Source organism: Crotalus tigris, unplaced genomic scaffold (genome assembly GCF_016545835.1).
Source record: "Crotalus tigris isolate CLP2741 ecotype Arizona unplaced genomic scaffold, ASM1654583v1 scf7180000018862.1388955, whole genome shotgun sequence".
In the NCBI taxonomy this organism is placed as follows: Eukaryota; Metazoa; Chordata; class Lepidosauria; order Squamata; family Viperidae; genus Crotalus; species Crotalus tigris.
In genome coordinates, this window is record NW_024097242.1 from 118,468 (window position 1) to 142,074 (window position 23,607).

Here is a 23,607-nt window from a genome sequence, read left to right on the forward strand (position 1 = left end):
CAACCTTGACAATTTTAAGGCATGTGGACTTCAACTCCCAGAATTCCAAAGCCAGCAATGCTGGCTGTGGAATTCTGGGAGTTGAAGTCCACATGCCTTAAAATTGTCAAGGTTGAGACACTGCTCTAAAGTGATTTCAAGGGAGAGAGAGTGAGTCACCCAGTCAGCTTTCATGTCTAAGGCAAGGCTAAATTCATAGAGTCCTGGCTTCTACTCTAGTGCTTTAACCAGACTAAACTGGCTCTCAGTCATCTGGGTAGGTAGACTGAAATCATACTTGGCAACAAAATCTCCCAAAATTCGATTTTGGTAAAGCTGTTCTTTAAAATGATACAAGTGATATCAGCAGTTTCATTGTAGATAAACTCTCCCAAGTCTGACAATAGGACCCCACCAACAGTAGGTCACAAACAGTACTTTTATTTTCACAATACAAGTTTATACCATATTTATATTTACAACTGGTACTTCACATGGACAATTAGAAATGTCTTGCAAATACATTCTGACAGAAGAATCTTTGTATGCAAAGATCAAGATGTGGAGAAATCTACAAATCTATGTCATTTGAAATGAAGAAAAAGGCTTTCTCTTATTCAGAAGGATGTTGTGAAGCTCTTATCAACAGTGATTCAATCTTGAGGGTATAACCACTTATTGTACTGTACTACTTACTTTACTGCAGTTACCAAGGGAGGGTCCTTAATAAAAACATTAAGATGATAATATGGCAAAGTATCAGTTAAAATTGGAAGGCAGGGGATGGTCACTACAGTGGAAATGGGCTGTAAAAGATCCACCACACTTTCAACTGGAAAGGACATGAGTGAAGCCTGAAAGAGAAAGATTATCAGCCGTGAACTTTCCCAAAAGAGAGAGAACCTGTCTTAGAACTATAAATTGCTTCCCTTCCCTGTCTTACAGAGACAAAAAGAATAATAGCCTGTTTTATGGATTCATAAATTTTGGTCGTACCAGTGCAGGCCTAGGACAAGTAGAGAGTCAAACTCAGGATCTCTTGCAAATAATAATGAAGTCAATCCTTTTTTCTTTCCAGTTGTTAGTTGGTTACAAGAGGCTAGTCACTTCTATGCTTTTATGAGTATGAATAGGTTGATACATACCTATTAAATTGGTCTGTAACAGCCCAGGTCATTCCCACTGAAAGAGCACGTACCAGATAGTATCATTCTTCAGCTGAGGGCCAAAGAGAGGATTGGCTTGAGAAACAATTGCTAAAAGCCAACTGAAAAAAAAAAGATAAAATTGCTGTATGATAGTCACAATTAAGAGCAAAAAAAAAATAAAATTCAAAGCATGATCTGTATAATTGTTTATGATGAAAGATAAGAATTAGTGAATAATACAAGGGTGATATGAGAATCTGAATGTAAGTCAAATTATTAGGAAGTGTCAAGAGAGGAAATTAGGAAAAAACACATAAAGAAGTGAAAAAAATAGTGAAAGCAAAATAACATATAAAATGAAAATACAGTACAAATGTTTCGTATGAAAAAGTATTAGAAAATAGAATAATCTCCCAATAGAATTAATGGGAAGAGGACCTAAGGAAAGAAGATATGGAAGCTATTTGGAAGATGGTGAAAGGAATTATATTACAAAGTACCATAGAGCTGAGTTATGCTTATAAGAAACATGGGAAAAGATGCTTGGTGGAATGATGTTTAGTACTTTTCATTCCTTTATCCATTTTATTATATATAATAAGATGGATAAAGGAATGAAAAGTACTCAATAAAATTGAGTAAGGAATAAGGCAAGGACATGCAATGGTTGTTTGAGATACTTAAGAGAAAAAATGCCTGAGGAATGCATCTGAAAACAACAGAAGTGTATTGGTTCTAGACATAAATGTGCATGTATTTTTATATGAATATATTGACAGCTTGTTGCCTGAGAGGCTAAATGATGTCACAAGAGCAAGATACTTGTACTTGACAAACATAAATACGGGTAGTCCTCGACTAATAGCCACAACTGAGCCCAAAGTTTCTGTTGCTAAGCAAGACAGTTGTTAAGTGAGTTTTGCCCCATTTTATAACTTGCCACAGTTGTTAAGTGAATCATTGCAGTTCTTAAGTTAGTAACCCAGTTGTTAAGTGAATCTGGATTCTCTCTTGATTTGTCAGAAGGTTGCAAAAAATGACCACATGGCCCCAGGACACTGCAACTCATAATATGAGTCAGTTGCCAAGAGTCTGAATTTAGATCATATGACCATGAGAATGCTGCAATGGTTGTAAGTGTGAAAAATGGTCATATGGCACTCTTTTCCTGTGCTGTTGTAACTTCAAATGGTCATTAAATGAACTATTGTAAGTCAAGGATTACTTATAAATGGTAACATAGCTTGGAAAATGGTTACTGAAGTTGGGAAAACAAATGAAGAAATATAACATGCAATTGCTGAGAAATGTAATAGGAAACCCATGGTCAATTGGTAGGATGGGTGTTTGCCAACAGAAGCAAAATAAGTTTGTATAACACTCTGCTACTGCTTACTCCATTATATGGAAGTACAAATTGATGTGTCAAGACAAACATAAAAAGTAAGTTGAACAGAATATTTAAGAAATGTGGGATAAAGTAAGATTTAAGTAATGAATGAGTAATGAATGGAAATTGAATACAAAAGTGAGTGATCAGCATGAAAGAAATGAGGTGGTTTGGTCATGCAGATAATGAATAAGGAACTGATTTATAAAATATATGAAGAAAAGCAAAAGGGTTAAAAAAATGGAAAAAGCAAGAAAATTATGATTGGATGGAGTTGAGATACTAAAAGAAGAAAAGTTAAAGGATAGAGAGCAATGCATGAATCAGCATGTGGAGGTGGTAGAAACAAATGTAGTTTGCAGCAAGGAGAGAAAAGTAGGGAGTAATATAATAATGTTGGTAAATTTACATAGTTTCTTTTCTTGCTTTTAATGTTTTGGTTATTACTTCTTGTGCTTTCTGCATAACTGTTCATGCCAGATTAAGATACTACAAAGATATATGATTGGGATATGAGCATGTATATATTTGATGAAACAAAAGCCTTAAATGTTATGTTAAAACAATATGCTTACATGCTGGTTAGACTTACATTTACCAATTTTTTAAACACACACAATATACTGAGGCATAAATACTCAAGGAGTTTGGGGTTACAACACATTAAGTGCTAATAAACAACCTATAATACAAACTAACCAAGCCTGACGTGCTGTTTACATACAATTGTTAGTCTTTTAACAAATCTACTTAACCACATCATGCATTCACTCTGTTCCAGTGGCACTGCAGAATAACATCATCCTACCAGCATGATAAGAATTAGCCTTTTCTAGCTCAAATTACCTTTTATTTTCCCAGTATTCAGAAAGGAGGAATTGGGATCATATTACTATAGTATATCATCCCCAGTTACAAAAGCATATGTCTTTTTTAGAAATAGCCCCAGCTATCTTGTTCCCATTATGCATGATTTACTTACAAAAGATAGCAACAAACAGCAGTTGTCACCAGCATGGTAATAATCACTCTAAAGAAAAAAGGGGAAACGTTAAGAGAAATATATAAGAAAATGTCAGGATAACAGTCACAAGAATTACATCCTAGCCTTCTATACACATACAGTAATTGTACTATAAATTATTATTTTTTAATGTACCTTATATAAATAACTTCCTGCCAACAGAATTCTACCAGATGATCTAACTAAGCCTTTTGGTAGTTATGTGATTATCTATTTACAGATTTTTTTTTTTAAACCTAGCAAAATAAAGGAGCATGCATTAACACTTGCCCCTGTTTCCCTTTGGTGAAATGAGATACCCTGTTCTATTACAGAGCACTGGTTTGTGCTGGCATAAGTATCTGAAAATGAATGCATCACTTATGTCTCTTGCCCCACTGGCTGGAGATTCTGGGGTCTCAACACACCTGGAAGGTACTGGAGGGAGCAGGCTAGCCCAGTATTTCTCAACCTTGGCAGCTTGAGAATGTCTGGACTTGCTGGCTGGAGAATTTTGGAAACTGAAATGTACAAATCCTCAAAGGATGAGAAACTATGAGCTAGATTAACAGCTTTAAAGTCTTGAACTCATCCTCAGGCACCAATAGCTTGGAACGACAGAGTGAATTGAGATTGTATGAATGGGAAGGCGAGGAAGAGATAGACGGGGAAAGAAGCCTCACCCGCGGTTGGGCCCCTTCGGCACAAGCCACGGACCCGCAAATCCCACGAGCCCCCAGAAGATGGAGAAGAGGACCATCGGCAATGCGAAACTGTGCGCCGTCATAGCGAGGCCGTTTCGGATCGACGAGAGGAGCTGTCCACTTCTGCAGAAGCAAGGCTCCGCCCCGTCTCCCTGATTCCCGTATTCATTGGTCCCTTGGACAACCTCTCCGGCTTGCTTCCGGATCAACTCCGCAGGCGTCGCGGTGATTGGCTGGCCACTGGTCTTTCATTGACCCTTCTTTTGAAACTTGGGATCCGCGCAAAGATTATACAATACTGCCCATCTGGCGTCTGCCAAATCGCCTCTAACGAGCCCCGAACACTTGCAGCATAGAATAGACCAAAGGTGCCCAATCTGTGGCTTTCTCGATGAGCCGAAATATTTTATTTTTCATATTTCTACACCGCCCATCTTCCTCAAAGAGGAACTCTTAATAGTTTCTACAGTATTTGAGTGAATGCTGCCTGATAGTAAAATATCAGCAACATTAAGTAAGGAATCTATTCTGAAAGGAATTAAGTGTTATTTAGGGATTTCTGAAATAATAAGAGTCAATGTCCCATTCTGATAATTACAAGATCCATTCATAGGCTTAAGTAAAATTAATTTCTTTTGATCTTAAAAAGAGGTTAATGCACCCAAAATGTATATAGTTTAGTGAATATCTCAGAGAATGTTTAATAAGGATTGATTGCAGGTACCTTATTTTTGGAGATGCTATTAGAAGTTTTCAGAGAAAGTCGTTTTATAAATATTGGGCAACAAAAGCTAAAATTTCAGAGGATAATATTCCTTTGAACTATATACCTAGTACATGGAATTTGATAACTGGACAACAAAAATGTGTCCTTACTATAGCTATAAGTGATATTGCAGCATTGGAAAAATAAATGTATAGCTCCACTTATTTAATGGATTGAAAACCTGATTGCACTTCCAACTTACAAGTGGATTGTCTATAGATGTAGACTATATAGAAAAGTGTAATCAAATACAGAACTCATTTATACAGAATACAGGTTAAAAAGACAGTTGTATAAATGTATTAGAAATATATATATATATTTGAATATTTTCATTGGACAAGTATGTATACAATTTTAACCGTGTATTATGACATATATTGTGCATTCTTCTGTTGTATTTTTTTCACTTTTTTGTTAAAGCACTTTTTTTCCCCTTTGACAATAAAAAAAGTTTGAATGGCTTCAACATATGATTGATCAGAACAAGCATAAAACTGGTCATAGACAACAAAACATTTGACATCTTTGCATTAAACAGACCAGTTGAAGTAGAAACTAATGTGTTCCTGTTAAATTTAATAATTACCTAATAATTACAGGGGTTTGAACTCGGGCTATGACTTTGAATTTAATATTATCCAGGAAACACAGATTGGAAGAAAATATGTGAGGAGGTTTTTTTTAGATAAGCTTGAGAGCCAGCTTGGTCTAGAAACCAGGGAACTGTGAGTTCTAATTCTGCCTTAGGCTTGAAAACTTGATGGATGACTTTGGATCCATCATTCTCTCTCAGCCCAACTCGGCTCACAGGGTTGTGGGAAAATAGGAGGAAGGACTAGTAGGTATGTTCACAGTCTTAAATTATTTATAAAAACAAAGTCAGGATATAAGTAAATATTTTTCCAGTTCCTGCTGTGGGCTTTGCATAGGACAGCACTTAAAAGGCAGACAAATCAGCTATAATCACATATCACATCAAGCAATTGTTTGTTGAATAGGGATATAGTGACCAAGTTCACATATTATATTAAGACATAAATCAGAAATTCACACTTCATTTTAGGACCAAGCAATCAAGGTATATGATAATTTATGAAAACTCAGCTGTCAGTGTTTACAGATGACCCGGCTAAGCTTCTGCCCACTGTAGGAATTAGAAATGTTTTCTGAATGTTTATTATTGCCAGCCCCGAGAGAGGGAAGTCAAGATAAGAAACATGCACCCTGTATGCATAAGAATTAAAGCAAACAATTGTGGGGATTAATGTCTTCTTGGCAAAGCAAATTAATTGGATGATGAATATATCACTTTGCTTTTGTTTTCTGACTGTGGACGGCACTGTCCTGCCTATAATTCCAAATTTCACTGTTTACTATTTTTAAGGAATTTATGATTAATCTTGTGCCATTTCAAGTCATAAAATATAATTACATGGCTTTCTCTTTTAACATATTAATAGGTTGCATAAGGACATGAAAAAACAGTGGATGAAAAAAGTTACGTTTATCATGTTTACTTAGAACTCATAATATATTTTAATATTTAAAAATGAACAAGATTCCACCAAAAGAAACATGAAAGCACACACTGGTATAGAATTTAGAATATAAACTGCATTTCCTCATCCTTTACATAATATAAATACTTCCAAATTTTCAAGGACATTCGGTCCATAATCCTATTCCGCATCATGTCATCTTTTATATGTAGAATTTAAGATAGACACCACTGAAAATGTTTGTGGTTATATCTTCAGTAAACTATTGAAGGACATGAGGAATAGCCAAAACAAGCCTTCTTTTTTGCCACAGATATAGTGTCGGTAATTTTATAGCATGAAAAAGGCCAGCAAAACGGATGATGGTTTGTATTCATAATATTTTGAAGCAGTGTTCTCCACATCAATGAAGCCAAGGTATCTTTCTATACAGTCCTCTTCTTCAATTCAGCTCCCAGGCAGAGGATCACATGGTTCATACTGTAAAGGTATTAATTCTGAACCTTCAGTGTTTGAGCTAAGACTATTTAGGAATCCCTCTGAGTTCATGAATTAGCCACACAGCCATACTGAGCAACATCAAAGAACCAGATTGATGAGTAGCTGCTAAAGGAGTTGGGACATACAGAAGTAATGTGCTGATACCCAGGGTGACCTGCAGCGGAGCAAAAATATCAATGCTAAATCAGATATGAACTTAATATATATAGCATGCTTTACAAATGTTCAGAAGATCTTTGTACCTGTTGGTCTTACCTTTGTATACTATATAAACAGTACAATACAAAACAACTTTATAATGAGAGGATTTAGTGATGGATTTCATGTAATAGCTTAACTTTCTGCCAGGATTTTAATGTTTACAGTTTTTAATGTATATATGTATATATTATGCTATTTTGTTATTGATGTTGTTTTAACTGTTGGTTGGGAACCATCCAGAGTTTGATATAAAATAGGCAACTATTTAAATATTATAAATAAATAAATAGTTAACTAGCTTCTGTTACTCACTCTCTTACATTTTTTTAACCCAAGCGCAAGAAAAAGGAACAACTGCAATAGTAATCCACCCCTCGCTTCATGAAATAATGCTTATGTAGCTTCACCTTTTCTGACAATTTATTCCATTATGATTTGGCAAGTCTATCTGTCTGTCTGTCTACTTCTAGCTCAAAGCTATATGAAAAAAGCTGGTCTGTGTAGTGTCACGGTTGCTATTAACTATATTTAAAATCCCTGAATCAATCATCCAAAATAACTCAGTTTAAATAAGTGGACAGGCATCTAGAAGGACAGTTTATCATTTAGCTCAGAGAATACCATTTGTCTGCTAGCTGGAATTTAAATGTATACATTAATGATAAATCAATACCTGAAGATATGCTACAGTCAATAAGGAAGCAAATGCCATTCTAGTTCTACGCGGGAGGGAGATCTTTCTGGAAAGCAGATAGAGAGTTGTGATGGCTGCAACTGAGGAAATGCCCTAAAGAGAGGGGAAAAAAATTATTAAAACATCTTCCAACAGCCCCATAAAAGCCTTGGAAAGCTCCATTTTACAAAGCAAGCAGTCCTGCTTTCATCAGCAGGCAAATGGGTAGGAGAACAAGCCTTAGGTATACTAATACATACCTAGCAATTTTCAAGCTCTGCCTTCTTGTATACCTTATTACTAGGTCAACAGCAGTTCCGGAGATTGAGATTGTAGCCTCCACTAGGCTCTATTATTTTCATAATTTTTATATTCAAATCCTCTTAATGTGTGGGTTTCCAAAGATTATTGTCGTAAATTTGCAATAACCTTGTTTTAATAGATCATGCAAGCTACAAACTGAGCCAACATTTTTACTATTTTAGCAAAAGTGATCTTTCTGATCTTCATACCTCGAGAAATTTTTTAAATTATAGATGGCAGGAATGGAAACTGTTATCTTAGGTATGTAAAAGCTAACACTCCATCTAAGCTGGTAGAATTCATTCCCATAACCTTAGGTTTTTTGTGTATATTTTTTTTAAACTAATCAGCGAAAAAAAATGATTACTTCATAGCATAAAGGCAATGATGCATACCAGAATTCTGTGATCAAACTGCACTGTTGTGGGATTCTCAAATATATTCTTTGCCATTGGGGAAAAAGCAAGGAGATCATCAGGTATCCAACGTTCTCCCATCTTAGGAAAGGAATTATATACGAGACCAGCATCCAGTCCAGCCACAAATGCTCCTACAGTTTCAGAGAACAGACGCTGACATACTTGAAGGTAGATTTTCAATAAGATTAACTATATAAGATTTAAAGTTTTCAAGAAGATATGTTTTTATCCCTGTACCGTATAACATTTCCTAGCTCTCTATACTGTCCTTCAGGTGAAGGCATTTAAGAACTTTTGTGTCAGAGAAAAACGCAAATCTTATCATGAACCTGATGAAGCAAGGTCTTACAATAGATGCATTTTTCTTATCTTCCCCTATTCCCCACCTCCAAATTTAATGCACCAATAACAGAGATATTTACCTGAGAGGGCAGTGAGAAAGATGAGTCCTGAAGTCCCATAAGCAAATTTTCTTAGGCGTAATAGTTGTTGGATTTTAGGTAGCTGCCAAAACACAGGTACAATAGTATATGCTAGAATTCTTTCATATATTCTACATAAAAAGATCTTACAAAAGCAACATATTTTCTGATTATATTTCCCATCTCTGCCTCCTGACTAAGCCTGTATAGGACATATCTGCCATACTTCTTCCCTATTCCAAATACAAATGTTATCTAGGACTATGGGGTACCCAACCAATATTCAAGATACAAGCCTTTTCCAGTCCCATATTTTACAAACCTTATGTTGTGGTAGCAACAAGGATAGCCCAGTCCATAAGCTGTAGCAGTAAAGAACAAGAGCAGATCCCAGATGTGCAGTTAAACGATATTGACTGACCCGAGGGATATCACAGGAATCTGGCTTTTCCTCTAATCCACTTTTGACCATATACCAGCCCAAAAGACCCTGCAAAAATAACAAAATAATTATATGGAAACAAAGTTCATTTCTTTTTCTACATGCAATTTCCAAACAAAGATTTACTTAATTAATCATCTCATTTTTCACCATTATTTTAGAAAGAAAATTCTTCAACTTGTAGCAAAAAGGTTCAGTTGGTCTAGAATGTAGGGGCACAACCACAGATGAATATATCAGTGTGTGCACATATCCCCGCTGCAACACAATCTGCACTAGTTACCACCAGGTGCAATTCAAGGTTGCTACTGATAAAGCCCTTCATGTCACAAAACCTGATCACTTGATGGACTGCTTGTCTCTGAATTTGTATGCCCATCTGATGAGGTTAAGCAGAGTGTACATGCTCTAGGTCAGGGGTCTCCAACCTATGGGCCACGGCCCATTACTGGCCGTGGCCTATTTCAAATTGGGCCGCGTGAGCTATAGACAAGTGCACATGCACACGAAGCTCCATTCGTATGAATGGAGCTTTGCATGCGAGCGCAAGCACCCTCCACTCACACGAGGTTCCATTGCTGTTCTCCCAAGCTTGGGGTAGGTTGATCGTGGAGTCCCTAATGTTTTGGGGGATTGCTGCTGAGTTAGCCTTCCTTGTGTTTCCTTGATATATTTTTTGACTGTAAGCTGCCCAGAGTCATAAAGGAGCTGGACAAGTTTAAAAATTGAATTTAAATAAACAGGATAATTTCTATAGCCTGATCTCTCTCTCTCCTTCCTTCCTTCCTTCCTTCCTTCCTTCCTTCCTTCCTTCCTTCTTTCATTGCATAATCATCTCTAGCGCAATTACGTCAAGCTTCTGCAAGTCTACCAGTCATTTCAGCTTTTGACTCACACATATAGCTCAGCACCAGCCCTTTGAATGTTCAGATACTAGTATTTTTCATTTCCTGTCTCAGTTATTTTAAAATACCACAATCATTTATTCCTAAATTCCAATAGCTATTCCTACCTGAAAGCAGACAAGCCCACATAGGGCGAGGACATGACCTTTCAAGGATTGGCTCAAGTAGCCCTTTCTCCAGAAGTAGGCTGCTGGGAGGATATAAGCCAACCCCACAAGTCGCCCCCACATACGATGTGAGTACTCCATGTACCAGATGAATTTGAATTCTCTCAGTGACATGTCATGGTTCAGGCTGTTGCATTGGGGATTTTTTTTTTCAAAAATAGGGAGAAAAAACAGCAACAAAGTTTAATAATTTCTCTCTAATTTTCAACTCAAATTCCCTCAAAAAAGCTGCCAAGGTCCCCCTTTCCCGCCCAACTTGTCTGTTGTAGAAAGAGAACCATGCTAATACTAGAATTCCTTTTAACTGAAACTGAGTTTGAAGGAACTTAAATACGAATCATACTTACATTTTAAACTCTGGAAATTGCTGATACTTTAGGAATTCTGTCTCCCATTCCTCCTGTGTTTGAGGAGGCTTCATCTCCCGCACTAAGTGCCAGTCAACCATTGAAAGCCCAGATTCTGTCAACCTTAGAAAGAAAACAAAGAAACTACTTATCAGGGGAGAAGGTCCTTTCATGTTAAAATATGATAGATGTGCCTATCTAGAAAAGCAGAGTTAGAACATAACAAGACTATTTAAAAATTGATTCAGAGACATAGATAGATATAAAGCAGATGGGGGAATTTACACACAAATCTATTAGTGATTAAAAAATTCTTAAGATATGCATATGCAGTAAAAATAATGTATATATTCTATAGGTTTTCCAAGGGAAAAAGAAACAAGATTATCTTAAACACTCTTGGGGATTGATATAAATAGTCATATAAAAATGTAATATATTTAGTTTGCACTTTTAAATGACATGCTCAGCTCAAACACCAAGACACAGAACTCCTCCCTCAATAATCAAAGACATAAAAAGAATGACACAAGTACTCAAAGGCAATGTATTTTTTTAACATTCACTAAAAGACACTTAGCATATCCAGCAAAGCTATAAGGAAGTTGAAAGAAGATATTTTGTTGGATGTAAAAAGTTCCATTGAATGGAATGCATATATTGCGAGAAAAAGATGGGGGGGGGAGTGTTTGAGAATGAGAAAGTAACTTGCCTTACCTAGTTATGCCACCGAGCACCACAGCTCCAGCCACAGTACCACTGCTGATTATGAGCCAACGTCCTATTGTTCGGTTTGTCACAGCATTGGGTACAGGTGGTACTGCTACTCTGGAATGTGAAGCTGCTTCTGAAACTGCACTGTGTTGTGCCCGTTTCTGCAGGAGCTGCCACCACCTGAAACATTGCTAAAGACAAAAAAGGTGGTAAGACACATTAACTATTCAAGCAACCCTTTGTATAAGTACTTGGTAGACTACAATATTAAGTATTTTTACTATTGGACTGGACTGAAGAGATAACTGTTAAGAAAAAAAAAGAATCACAACCATTGGAAAGATGCACTTTATAGTAAAAATGTTTTTGGTATTTCATTTTCTTTCTTCTGTTCAATTATGTCTGATTTTGAAAGACGGGCTGGATAGACTCACTGCAGTTTCCTTGGCAAGGTTTTTCCCAAGTGCCATTTCCTCCTTCCTAGGAGTGAGAGATTAATGACCTGCCCAAGATCACCCAGCTGACTTTGTGCCCAAGGTGGGAGTAGAACTCATAGTCTCCAAGTTTCTAGCCTAACCAATACACAAAAGTGGTTTTCAATATATTACTTAAGGCAGTGTTTCTCAACCTTGGCAGCTTGAAGATGTGTGGCCTTTGACTCCCAGAATTCTCCAGCCAGCTACTGTATGCTGGCTGGAGAATTCTGGAAGTGGAATTCACACATCTTCACGTTGTCAAGATTGAGAAACACTGACTTAAGGTGTACTTAACAGAGAAGATATTGTGCTTTTAAAAAGCACAAGAAAAAAACACATTCACAGGAGTTCTAATAGAAAAAAGATACATTAGAATATCAATTGATTTGACCAAGAAGCTTAGTACAATTTTTTATATTTTTATTTAGGTCACTTGGGCAGATTTCACACAAACAGTAACATCCACAGCAAATAATGATGGCAAATTAGCAACACATGTACAATAATGTCATCATGCAATTGTAAAATGTATACCATTGTATCCCAATATATGATCAAATATGTAAGCCAAGGCATTTGTATAATGAATTTTTCCCTCTGGAGATGACCACATTCATAAGTACCTCAAGGAGAAAAGAGGCTGATAGTAAGGAACTACCATTTCTATCAGCTTATTCTGGATTCTTGTCCTTACCCATTCTTGCAGATGCTTTATTATGAGACACCGGTGAGGTTGCCTTGTAATTAAATGTCTGAGAGAAGAAAAGCAAACTGGGAGAACAACAAAACCCAGCAATTCAATTATGAGTTATATATTTAGTACAGGTAGTCCTCAACTTACAACTGCAACTGGGACCAGAATTTCTGTTGCTAAGCAAGATGAATGTTAAGTGAGTTGCACCCAATTTTACAACCTTTCTTTGCCTTGGTTGTTAAGTGAATCATTGCAGTTAAGTGAATCATATGATTATTAAGTGAATCTGGCTATCCCCATTGATTGTTGGAAGCCAGTTGGAAAGGTTGCAAATCGTGATCATGTGATCCCAGGATGCTGCAACATAAGTACATAATGGTTGAGAAGCATACGAATTTTGATCATGTGATTGTAGGGATGCTGCAACAGTCGTAAGTGTGAGGACCGATCATAATTCACTTTTTGCAGGGCTGATATCATTTTTAACAGTCGCTAAATGAATGGTTGTAAGTCAAAGATTATCTATATTCTTCATTATCTGCCTCTTAGCTGGCTGGCCAAGCCCTTACATTATACTGTAAGGCAGATTAGCAAAACTATCACAAATGAAGGCGAATATACGTGTCCCAGGACATTGTTGCAGGATCCAATCTGGGTCGGCCACTAGGACCAGAGGTTTAATCTTCTGAGCTTTTGGACTTGTGCTGGAGCCCATCTTCAGGGAACTGCTCTCTAGCCAAGATAATTTCCTGAGGACGGGGGCTCCAGCACAAGTCCGAAAGCTTAGAGATAATTTTCCTCAGGATGGGGGCTCCAGTACAAGTCTGAAAGCTTGGAAGACAAAACCTCTGGTCCTGGTGACCGACCCAGATTGGATCCTACAAACCATCTAATTTTGGAGATGTTGATGTTAACCAAGTTATCACAGCCATCCATTATAGGAATTAGAATGTGTTAAGAACTGGTAAGCTTCCCCCTCCCCCATTCTTACTCCATTTCAGTTCCATTTTGAACTTTTTTGGACCAAAAATTAAGATCAGGTTTTGTCTTCTTTTTGCTATCTAATAAGCTGTTTTTAGTGCTGAAAAGCAGAAAGTAAATGCTTTAAATAAACAAGGAAATTTTTACATTTTGGTTTGCTGAACTAAAATCTTTCCACTTTTTTTTACATTAAAAACCTAACGATGCAGAAAGTGCAGATTCCATTTTAAAGGATGTGTTCGAGTAAATTGACTTTTTTTTCTGGGAAACAGCACAGTACATGAACTATGACAGCATGCAATCCTTGATTTTGTTGATATATTACCCAATACATCACCAATTATCACAGAAACGTGATCCCAAGTCCCTTAATAAATTATTAGTTTTACTAGAGCTACCATATCTGGGTGCAAGATTCTGTATTACCATGAAATTGCAGGAGAGAATAAAAAAATTAGCTTTATTATTTAATTTTTGTCCGGATCTTTGCAGCCCAGATGTGATAATCCTAGCTTTATAGAGATCAGGAAGTCATCTTCTACTATGCAAGTACCTGGCCAGAATTATTTCCTTCACGAGCTGCCAGCAAAAATCGAGTACCTCCTAGTACTGTCCGTAAGAGCATTGCTTCAAGATACCGCGCGGAAATAGCTTGCCTCTAACCGGAAATAAGGCAACCGGAAACGAAGTGCAGTAAGTTCCATGCTATCACGTGATAGTTGGCACGGCGCTTCCTTGCGTTCAAGGTCAACACAGCATGGGGGCGTGGCCTTCTTCCTTTCCCAGCAGTCCCGTCAACCTTAAAGCCACCTCCGGCGGAGCTCCCGCGTGACTGACGTAGCATGAGGAAATGGGACCGGAAACGGGGCCCCGTGGGAGGGTGCGAGGGTGAGTGGGTGGAAGCAAAAATAAGAATGGAGGCTGGAAGAAATCATGAGTATTGGGAAGGCGGAGTTAAACACGTACCCTTAAGTTCGCACGCGCCCCCCCTCCTTGTAGGTTCAGAATAGCTTCGAAAGAAGCTAATAGTGCAGTGGGGAGTTTTCGCTGGAGCCCCACTTCTGCCTGGGTTTGGCTCGCTGCACTTAGCTGCATCCATTCAAGAATACTTAGCGGAAAAGGCGCCGCAGATAAGGGGGCTGATTATTTTTTTTTAGAATAATCCTTTGAGTGGCTACTTAAGGCTAGGTTCACTGAATTCAGTGGTTATTGATCCCAGGTACGGATGTAACTGAGCAAGTTCCGCTGGGATTGGGATTTACATGTATAGGATTGCACTGCTAATATTAATCCATTTGAAATTATCCTTAGATGTGAAGGAGTATAATATAGATGAGATTAGGGTAACTCTTCTTGGCATACTTTAGAATGATCTTCGAAGTGGGTGTGTATTGGCACACAAAAATCGCCATCAGCACGTGTCCTGTGGGAACAGAGTTGTAAAGTGATGGAGTTAGGCGCTTCTTCCCCCATCATGGCTCTAATGAAAACCATCTTCCCAAATCTGCAACTTTCATTGAGAAAACACAGATAGTAAAGACTTTCATTATTTTTCTGCTGAATAAATAAATTGGTCTCCAGTTTTCCATTCTGTTAAAATTATACAGTTACAGTAGGGTTATATAAAATTATATTTAGTTCAGGCTAGGCGTTTGCCCTTACAGCTTCTAATTATTTTTTATTTTGTTCTACAACTGTTAGTACATTTCAGAGATTTTTACCTTTTGCATAATGTAAGGCATTGCATCATATTTACATAAAATAGTATAAGCAATTAACAATACAATGCCAGTATTAGTGCAGTTAGCTGGCACTATACATTTCAAATGAGCATGGGATCCTAGTATTCTAAGATTAAGAACAATTGTAAAGCATGATTACTATGCATAAGTATGTCTCACTAGGCTATTGAATACTTTATAATTGAAAGATTTGTTTTGGACTGAGAACATAACAGTCTATACAAGATGTTAGAGATGTTAGAGAAGTTAGTTACCAACTTGTGGGTATTTTGCTTATAGTTAAAAAGTTGATCATAGACAATTGTGTAAGAAATGCAAAATAATCAAAATCTTGATGTTGGTGCATCACTTATTAGCAGTCGCAGGTCAGTCTTTATGTGTCTAAAATCTTGCTGCATCAGCATTCGATGCTATTTTTATCATTTATGGATGCCAGATCTTTCCTCAACTTTGCAATTCCTGTAAAGCAACCAAAATACTTTTAAATTATCTGGAAAAAAAGTGAGAGGGAAACCAAATCAGCTTTGCTCATTGTATTATATTAGAATCTTTTTACATGGAGAAAAAAATTGAATCTTTAATAAGCAAAATTATTATTGGTATTGCTCTGGTCTTCATGCCCTTATCTTAATTTTCTTTTTTTTGTGCTTTAGGAAAATATTCAGCAATACCTTTAATTACCTTTATTTTATGTAATGCATGAGTGCTGAGATATTTTCTTTCAGAAGTTTATATTCATTCTGCCTTTAAAAGTAATATGGAAGTGGTTGAAGATAGAGTCTTTTATTAAAGTTTTAGCTTTTCAGTAATAATTCCGGGTATATTGTTCATACAGTGCTGTTTATAATAACATAGAACAGAATTTAACTATTAAATGAAAATCTAGTAATCTTCTGAGTTCTGAGTTCAGATAGAAGAAACTGAGTGAGAGCTACAGTTTGAGATATATTTTTCACCTTTTTCATAAATAGTCTCACCCTTTTCTCAAGGGCAGAATCCAGTTGCCCCGTAACTTCTGCTTTGTGTTTCTCTTCAAGGAATGGCCAATGGTTTTCTCATGGAAGTATGTGTTGATTCAGTGGAATCTGCCCTTAATGCTGAAAGAGGAGGTAATTCCATAAAATAGAAGCTGAAGACACTGGGACTCCTAACTCTGGGTGAAATAGGCTAAATGAGTTGCAAAAAGCATTATGAAGCCATTTTTAAAATCCTTTTGGAGGGAAGAGCAAGATGCGTAATGTTATAAAGTATAAACCTATGTATTCCTTTTAATATCTTCAGTTCTTTTGTGTGCTCTGACACAGGCAAGACACCAATTTATATGAATAGAAAATTTATATACAGTTGTTTTAGAGCTTTTGTGTTCTACTTTAATCAATCCCACAGCAAATCATGTGGAATGCATATTCACTTTTTGAAATCACATATTACTACTTAGAAGTCCAAATAAAGACATTAAATAAGGCCTTTCCTTGTAAATGATCTTTCAGGAATGCCCAGAAACATTTCTATCTGTTACAGAAAAAAATGATTGTTCCTAACATCTGCTTTCAAACAGTATATCTGTACCTTTTGCAGGTGCTGGTCGCCTTGAATTATGTGCCAATCTGATGGAGGGAGGAATTACACCAAGTATCGGTGAGTTGATAAGCTGAATCCAGCCTTTCAGCCTTTACAGTGATGAGAATCGAACACTACTATAAAATGTTGTAAACTAGTCCTTGGTCTACAGCTCCCCAACTCTCAGATAAAAAGGAAGAGATTACTTTTCTAATTGAAACTGGAATGTTATGGCATTAGCCATGTTTTGCTTTTTAGAAGCAGGTTAATACTTTTTCATTTTTGTTCATATGCACTTATTCAACATCCCTTTTATTTCCCCACCTCTTCAGCAAAAGATCAGAACTTTCTTTTTTTTTTCTTTTGGATTGTTGCTGCAGGAAGCAGAACTGAGGAGCTAGTTCTTTTGGGTTATCTTTTGTTATAGAGTAGTTTACTGTCTTGTCACATTCATGCCCTGCCCCAGCTTTTAACTGAAACTGCCTTACCTCTTTTATTACTTATAGGTCTTTTGCAAGTAGTAAAGCAATGCACAAGAATCCCCATATTTGTGATGATCCGACCCCGTGGTGGGGATTTCCTCTACTCTGACCGGGAAATAGAAGTGATGAAAGCTGACATCCAACTTGCAAAGCAGTATGGAGCAGATGGGCTGGTATTTGGAACTTTGACTGAGGATGGCTATGTGGACACGGAGCTCTGCACAGCACTGCTTGGTTAGAGTCTTGCTTTCCTTAGGATTTGTTTGATTTCTGTGACCATAACTAGTACATCCAAATCTCAGATAGAAAAACCCCCAATGGTTTCTTATAGGTAGATGTTATGACCCCCATACCTTATTGCTTGGGGGAAAGCAGGCTCATTCTTCCAAGCTGAGATGGATATATCGTTGGGGTATGATTATAGGAAAGTTACAATAATATATTTAATAGCTTCCCATTATTCTAGGGTATCCTGTATTATTATTACAATGAGTCCATTTTCAGTTCTTTCTCGTACAAGATAAATTATACAGTTGGGTTTTTTTAATCCAAGGTCTCCTTTTCAGAGAAAAAGAAATATTGTATATTTCCCAATTACTCATAACCCTCAAGGACTTTTCAGCTGCCAGCTTTCAGCATCTTTAAAGAAGTCTGTTCATTTCATTTAATTTTATGTTCATAATTTCTAGACAGTTCTGCATCAGAATGGATTCTGCAAATTTATACAGAAAGTTCAAAGTGACAGTCCATATAGTGCATAGTACAAATAAAAATAAATATAATTTTAGCTATAAATCTGAAAGGGTATGAAGCAAAGGCAAAGCAGTTAGTTACAATGTATGGACAAATAAAATTATTTTGATCCGACGCTGAAAATATAGTCATACAGGTCCAGGCAGAAGAAGAACATCGTGGCTTCAAAATCTAAGGGACTGGTTTAGACAAAACTCAGCAGCAGTTTTTCGTGCGGCTGCTGATCAAAACAGGATCGCCAACTTGATTGCCAACGTCTGGTAACGGATATGGCAGAAGGAGAAGGAGGAGGAGAAGAAGAAAGAAGAAGAAGAAGCTAATATATATTATTATATAAAAGTAAAAAGTTGAGTTTTTTCTACTGCACCAAAAGGAGTCAAATGCTTTTCTTTTTCTTTCCCCCTTTTAACCTACACTTTTCTCTCTTCCCCTTTTCCTCCCTTATTTTCCCCTTATGTTCATTTTTATTTGTACTTTATATTTTATATTTTGATAAATTAATAAAATATTTGAAATGAAAATATGTCATATAAAATAATATAGCAGTTTTTTAGGGAGAATATCACAAAATTGGACTGAGACAAAGAAAAAGCCTTTTCTTTGTGTTAAAAAAATTAGTGTATCTACTGTAAAAGACAATCCTCCAGGTGTTTAGTTCCAAACTTACTCAAAGCATTAAAACAAATGTTCATTTAATTCTGTGAATGACTTATTGACATGTTGTCTAAGGAGAAGAGTAGAATTATTTATGTATCAAATTTAGAGATTGCCCCTCTCACTCACGCATGCTTCTTAGATTCTAAGATTGCTTTTCTGTAGGTACATGAGTATAATAGTTGTAAAGGATTTCATATACAAAAGGTATGTGAAAAGATGCTTTGAAAAGATGTCTTTGTAGACAAGGTTAGATTGTAGAAATAGTCTCAAGGTAACATGGCTGAATTATTATACAAAATGCCTTTTTATGAAAAGTCTTTTGTAAGAAAAAAACTTGTTTTCACCTCAGCATAAGAATGTTACTGATTAGAAGTCTTTCCTTTGCAGCGGCTTCTCGCCCTTTGCCAGTCACCTTCCATAGGGGTAAGTTTTATAGCTTAGAAATAAAATTGGAAAAATGCAGGCCCAGACACTGTGACATGCCAGCTGCGATTTGTGAGAATGTGGTCTGAGATGTCGCTGCTTTCTCCTAGAGATTTCAGTCTTGCTTTGAGCTCCAGATTCATGATTAATATCCTGCTTTTTATTTATTATTACAAATAGGTTTATGTTGTCTGAATGGTTAGACTTTTCTTATTAGTAGATTTTTTTTATACTGATCTGTTCCAATGCAGCTTTTTTTCTTTTGAACATTAAAAAATTTAAGGAATAAAATAAATGAGTCCATAAAATAAAAATGGAAAATAAAATATCAATAAAAAACCCAGAAAATTTATGTTTGTCATAACATTTAAAATTAATTATCTCATTAAATAATTGAATATATAAAACAAGACATACTACAAAATAATTGAAAATCACCACAAAACTCTACGTTAATTATATATTTATTTTTGCAGTTATGAGCAGAGTTATGTATCTTTTAAATGTCAATGTCATGTATTGACATCATGCTGCTCAGGAATGTTATCCATTTGATTATCCATGACAAACAGCTAACATAGTAATAAAATTTAAAATTTATGAGAGCAGGCCCACCACTGTCTTTTGAATCTTATAAAATATTATATTTTACTCTAGGTTTTTTCTCTTTCCAAATACATTTGTTAAGTGTTGTTTACTAATTATGTATTTCTTACTCTAGAACTAAGATTGATACTATTTGAAATTAGAAACTTATCTGAGATAATATTTTATCAATTGTAATTAGTCTTAACCAGGAGAGTTTTAATTCCCCTGCAGCTTTTGACATGGTCTGTGATCCTGTAACAGCCATGGAAACACTGATATCCATAGGTTTTGAACGGGTCCTAACTAGTGGTTGTGACAGCTCTGCCCTGGAGGGGCTGCCCTTGATAAAGCGGCTGATAGAACAGGTGAGCTTTCATTTCTCCCATTTTGTAATTCTGCTGATAATTTATCCTTTTTTTTCCTGATAATTCAGAATAGAGAAAATGCCATCGAGCTCTCAGTCTGATATCTGAGGATTCTATGTGAGTTATATTTTTTGTTACAAATGAGGTTACTAATCTTTTTTTTTTCTTTATAGGCAAAGGACAGGATCATTATTGTACCAGGTAAGTTTGTTATGAGTGCTATTAGCTGATATAGGGTAAAGTTCAAAAATATATTGATAAGACTATATTAGTTTTTGGACAAGAGTCTACTGGACTTCATTTCTATCCCCTCTCTAATGTTTGGTAGGTATGGTGTAATGAATATTTCAAGCATTAAGTATCACTTTTCTATTTTATCTATCCCATCAAGAAAAACAGTGATTGGTCCTTGAGGAGGAATACTATCTAGCAGATTTATTTGCTGAAGAGATGCAAGTTCACTATCTGTTGACATTAAAAGCTAAAGTGTTTTTGAGAAATAATCTCAGATTCAGAGCAGATGTTCCCTCTAATATCTAGATAAAATTGACTTTGTTTGTGAATGCTTAACTTCTCATTTGTGACTCAGAGATGGATTATCTCCAACAGGGGGAGGCATAACAGAGAGAAACCTACAAAGAATTTTAGAAGGCTCTGGTGCTTCTGAGTTTCACTGCTCAGCTCGCTCAGCCAAGAACTCAGGCATGAAGTTCAGGTAATAGAGCAAGATCTTCCTTGCCTTAATCTTGTTTGTACTATTTAATGTAAACTGAATAAAAGCATCGGTTGCATTACAATAAGATCCATCTGTAGTTCCTCACTTCTTAACTGTAACAAGGAAGTGTCTACTGAAGCAGTCATTGGTATTTCAGTATTTCAGTAAAGTGGCAACAGGTGATGTTCTGTTACACGTATATATATATATATTAAACAATTTTTATTAGTTTTCCATTTTGCACCAAAAGAAGCTTAAGAGCCAACGTGGAGATATGATGATCAATTACAGAAAGAAAACAATAGCATTATAAATTCACACAATATTTCTTAAAGTTTCCCTCTCTATCTATATATAATATTATAATCAAATTAATTCAAATAAAATCATTCATTAATATATCTAAATATAAATTCTCTTAATCAAAACTTTCAACCGCTCAGTGTCTATTCTATCCAAATCTATAATTTCTCACATATTTAAACTTAAACTGGAACTCTCCATTTATTTAAGATATGTTATAATCTCATTAATACATTTCTAAAACTAATTTTCATATATATTGCTACATATGAATTTCATTAATCAATAAACATTTAGAAAAACTTATTATCTATTCCAGAAATATATGTTACATGTATATTGATCAAGTAAAAATAGGTTGGAAGTGGTTCTTTTTCTGATTTTTTTCTGGATTCAGGTGGTCCCTGGGATACGACCATAATGAAGATCTCCCCCTTATGGTCATACGTTGTGATTGCAATTGAGGATCTCAGTTAAACCCCAAACCTGCTCCCCCAGGGCAGTTGTTAAATGAACATGCAGGTCATTAAATAGAGCACAGGGTGCCTCAGGGATTATTAAGGCAGCCAAACAGAGTGGTTTGTCCTACAACCTCCATCTTGTTCTGCCCCAAGTGGGGAACGGGCCCAAGTGCTACAGGGTTCCAGTGGGGTGGGATGGGGAGAGAAAGCGAGGCTGGGGGACGCTTACATTAAATTAGTACTGAATTACAGATAATACACAACCTGTGATCAGTTGAAAGGGCAAAAGGGGGTCATATGTAGCTTTGGAGTGGATATTGTAACTTCAAACAGCTGTTAAATAACTGTATCCCAAGGACTACTTGTACACTTTTTAGATAGCATTTAATGACTTGTTGCTTTTCTTTTAGGAACTCCAGTGTTAAGATGGGAACCTCCCTCTCCACACCTGAGCATTCTAGCATGGTGGCAGATGTGACTAAAGTGAGGACCCTGAATGCCATTGCAAAGAACATCCTGTAGAATAAGAAGAGGCTACGGGACAGGATGACCTACTATCCTCTGACTTCCCCATTCCTTAACTATAGACATTTCAGTAGTGTTTGGATCAGTCCAAGGAAGATGCTGGTGTGTGTTTTTCTCCTCTTCCCATTTCCTAGTCTTCATTCAAGGAGTCTTTTCATTAAGTAGTGTGACATCATTTGTCTGAGGAGCAAACTCTAGGGAGGCATAACACTAGCTAAAGAGGCATTCATCACTAGGTGAAACTCCTTTAGACTTCTACTTTTCAAATAAATGCTGAAGCTGATTTTCATCACTGTAGCCTTTCATGCCATGTGTTTTGTCCAGCCTGGGTAGGGACTTTGGTGTTTATTCCAGGCAGGCAAGAGAGGTGAGTATCTTATGCTTCCCTTCTTAGTTCACTTTGATGAAAATTCAGATCTCTGTTTCTGTAGAATACAAGACTGAAATGGAATTTAGCAGCAGATGAGAGGTAATTCTTTTCATTTAGAGAATGGATGGCTAAAGGAGCAAGAACAGTTTGGAAAAAAGTGCAATGCCTTGTAACTGATTCTAGGTTGTGACAATTTAAAGGGCTTAGATCAGAGGTCCCCAACCTTTTGGGCATCAGGGACCGGTTATGTGGAGAGAAGTTTTTCCATGGACCAGAGGGGGTGTGGTTTTGTGTGTTACCTGCATCTGTTTGTTTGTGTGGCCCGGTTGCTTGCATGGGGTCCACAGACTGGAGGTTGGGGACCCCTGGCTTAGATGTTTCCACAAACTGGATCCTTTCACATAGGACAAGAAAGAAAAGGTTGATAGGTGTTTTAACTATGTCCCATCCTTTGGGAAGTATAGCAAAAGATCAGTAAGGCAAGAGCTAGCAGTGTAACCTTTGCCATATCCAAACTCATAGGCACATTTATTTCATCTGTTACAAATGATGAAGAAATTAGTAGGAGTCAGTATCTCTATTCAGACATGATCCTGGGAAGAGTGCAAACTTTTTTTTATATATAAAGTTTGCCTCCATTTTTCCTTGAATTGTTAGTTACCAGGGTAAACCTTCCAATAGCTTTACAAGTAGTCCCTGAGTTATGATGGTAATTGGGACTGGGATTGCTGTCACTAAGTGATGCATTCATAAAGTGTGATGTCTTGTGACCACATCGCTTTGCAATAGCAACCCAGACAGGCCTAGTTGTCATAACCCCAAAACATGCAGACCATTAAGTGGAAAGTGGAGGGAGTCCAAGATAAGGAGCATAAGGATACCTTGGGTGGGGTGGGGGGAAGCCCCTGGGAGGCCTGGGTAGCCTG

At 36.6% G+C, this 23,607-nt stretch overlaps 3 protein-coding genes across 5 annotated transcripts; 1 reads left to right on the forward strand and 2 right to left on the reverse strand.

Annotated features, from left to right (window-relative positions):
• Nucleotides 1-399: 399 nt before the first annotated feature.
• Nucleotides 400-4,389, reverse strand: LOC120314193 (V-type proton ATPase subunit e 2). The gene is made up of 4 exons (XM_039357039.1): nt 4,204-4,389; nt 3,500-3,547; nt 1,125-1,246; nt 400-833 (listed from the first exon to the last, which is right to left on the reverse strand). Exons 1-3 carry the CDS (start codon nt 4,305-4,307, stop codon nt 1,153-1,155), a joined length of 246 nt encoding a protein of 81 aa, XP_039212973.1. The 5' UTR covers nt 4,308-4,389; the 3' UTR covers nt 400-833; nt 1,125-1,152.
• Nucleotides 4,390-6,482: 2,093 nt separating this feature from the next.
• On the reverse strand, nt 6,483-14,479 carry LOC120314217 (cytochrome c oxidase assembly protein COX15 homolog). The gene is made up of 9 exons (XM_039357071.1): nt 14,291-14,479; nt 11,590-11,777; nt 10,873-10,995; nt 10,466-10,652; nt 9,334-9,501; nt 9,012-9,093; nt 8,566-8,720; nt 7,868-7,981; nt 6,483-7,147 (listed from the first exon to the last, which is right to left on the reverse strand). The coding sequence occupies exons 1-9, from the start codon at nt 14,360-14,362 to the stop codon at nt 7,016-7,018; spliced, it is 1,221 nt and encodes a 406-aa protein (XP_039213005.1). The 5' UTR covers nt 14,363-14,479; the 3' UTR covers nt 6,483-7,015.
• Nucleotides 14,464-22,608, forward strand: CUTC (cutC copper transporter). Of its 3 annotated transcripts, none has more exons than XM_039357072.1 (9): nt 14,464-14,625; nt 16,517-16,588; nt 17,058-17,117; nt 17,546-17,755; nt 19,319-19,354; nt 20,174-20,307; nt 20,481-20,508; nt 20,917-21,022; nt 22,197-22,608. In XM_039357072.1, the coding sequence occupies exons 1-9, from the start codon at nt 14,580-14,582 to the stop codon at nt 22,306-22,308; spliced, it is 804 nt and encodes a 267-aa protein (XP_039213006.1). In that variant the 5' UTR covers nt 14,464-14,579; the 3' UTR covers nt 22,309-22,608. The 3 variants fall into 3 exon arrangements, with proteins under 3 accessions (XP_039213006.1, XP_039213007.1, XP_039213008.1); XM_039357073.1 differs by lacking the exon at nt 14,464-14,625 and adding an exon at nt 14,640-14,956; XM_039357074.1 differs by lacking the exon at nt 14,464-14,625 and adding an exon at nt 15,001-15,270.
• Nucleotides 22,609-23,607: the final 999 nt, after the last annotated feature.

Coding starts and splice junctions, on each gene's coding strand:
- LOC120314193 (XM_039357039.1), bottom strand. CDS start 4,307: ATGACGGCGCACAGTTTCGCATTGCCGATGGTCCTCTTCTCCATCTTC. Junction 3,548..4,203: donor CCGAAGGGGCCCAACCGCGG/GTGAGGCTTCTT, acceptor TTTTTTCTTTAG/AGTGATTATTACCATGCTGG. Junction 1,247..3,499: donor GCTGTTTGTTGCTATCTTTT/GTAAGTAAATCA, acceptor TTTTTTTTTCAG/TTGGCTTTTAGCAATTGTTT.
- LOC120314217 (XM_039357071.1), bottom strand. CDS start 14,362: ATGCTCTTACGGACAGTACTAGGAGGTACTCGATTTTTGCTGGCAGCT. Junction 10,996..11,589: donor GTGCTCGGTGGCATAACTAG/GTAAGGCAAGTT, acceptor TTTCTTTCTAAG/GTTGACAGAATCTGGGCTTT. Junction 9,502..10,465: donor GTGGGCTTGTCTGCTTTCAG/GTAGGAATAGCT, acceptor TTATTTTTGCAG/GGTCTTTTGGGCTGGTATAT.
- CUTC (XM_039357072.1), top strand. CDS start 14,580: ATGAGGAAATGGGACCGGAAACGGGGCCCCGTGGGAGGGTGCGAGG. Junction 16,589..17,057: donor CCTTAATGCTGAAAGAGGAG/GTAATTCCATAA, acceptor TACCTTTTGCAG/GTGCTGGTCGCCTTGAATTA. Junction 19,355..20,173: donor GCCAGTCACCTTCCATAGGG/GTAAGTTTTATA, acceptor ATTCCCCTGCAG/CTTTTGACATGGTCTGTGAT.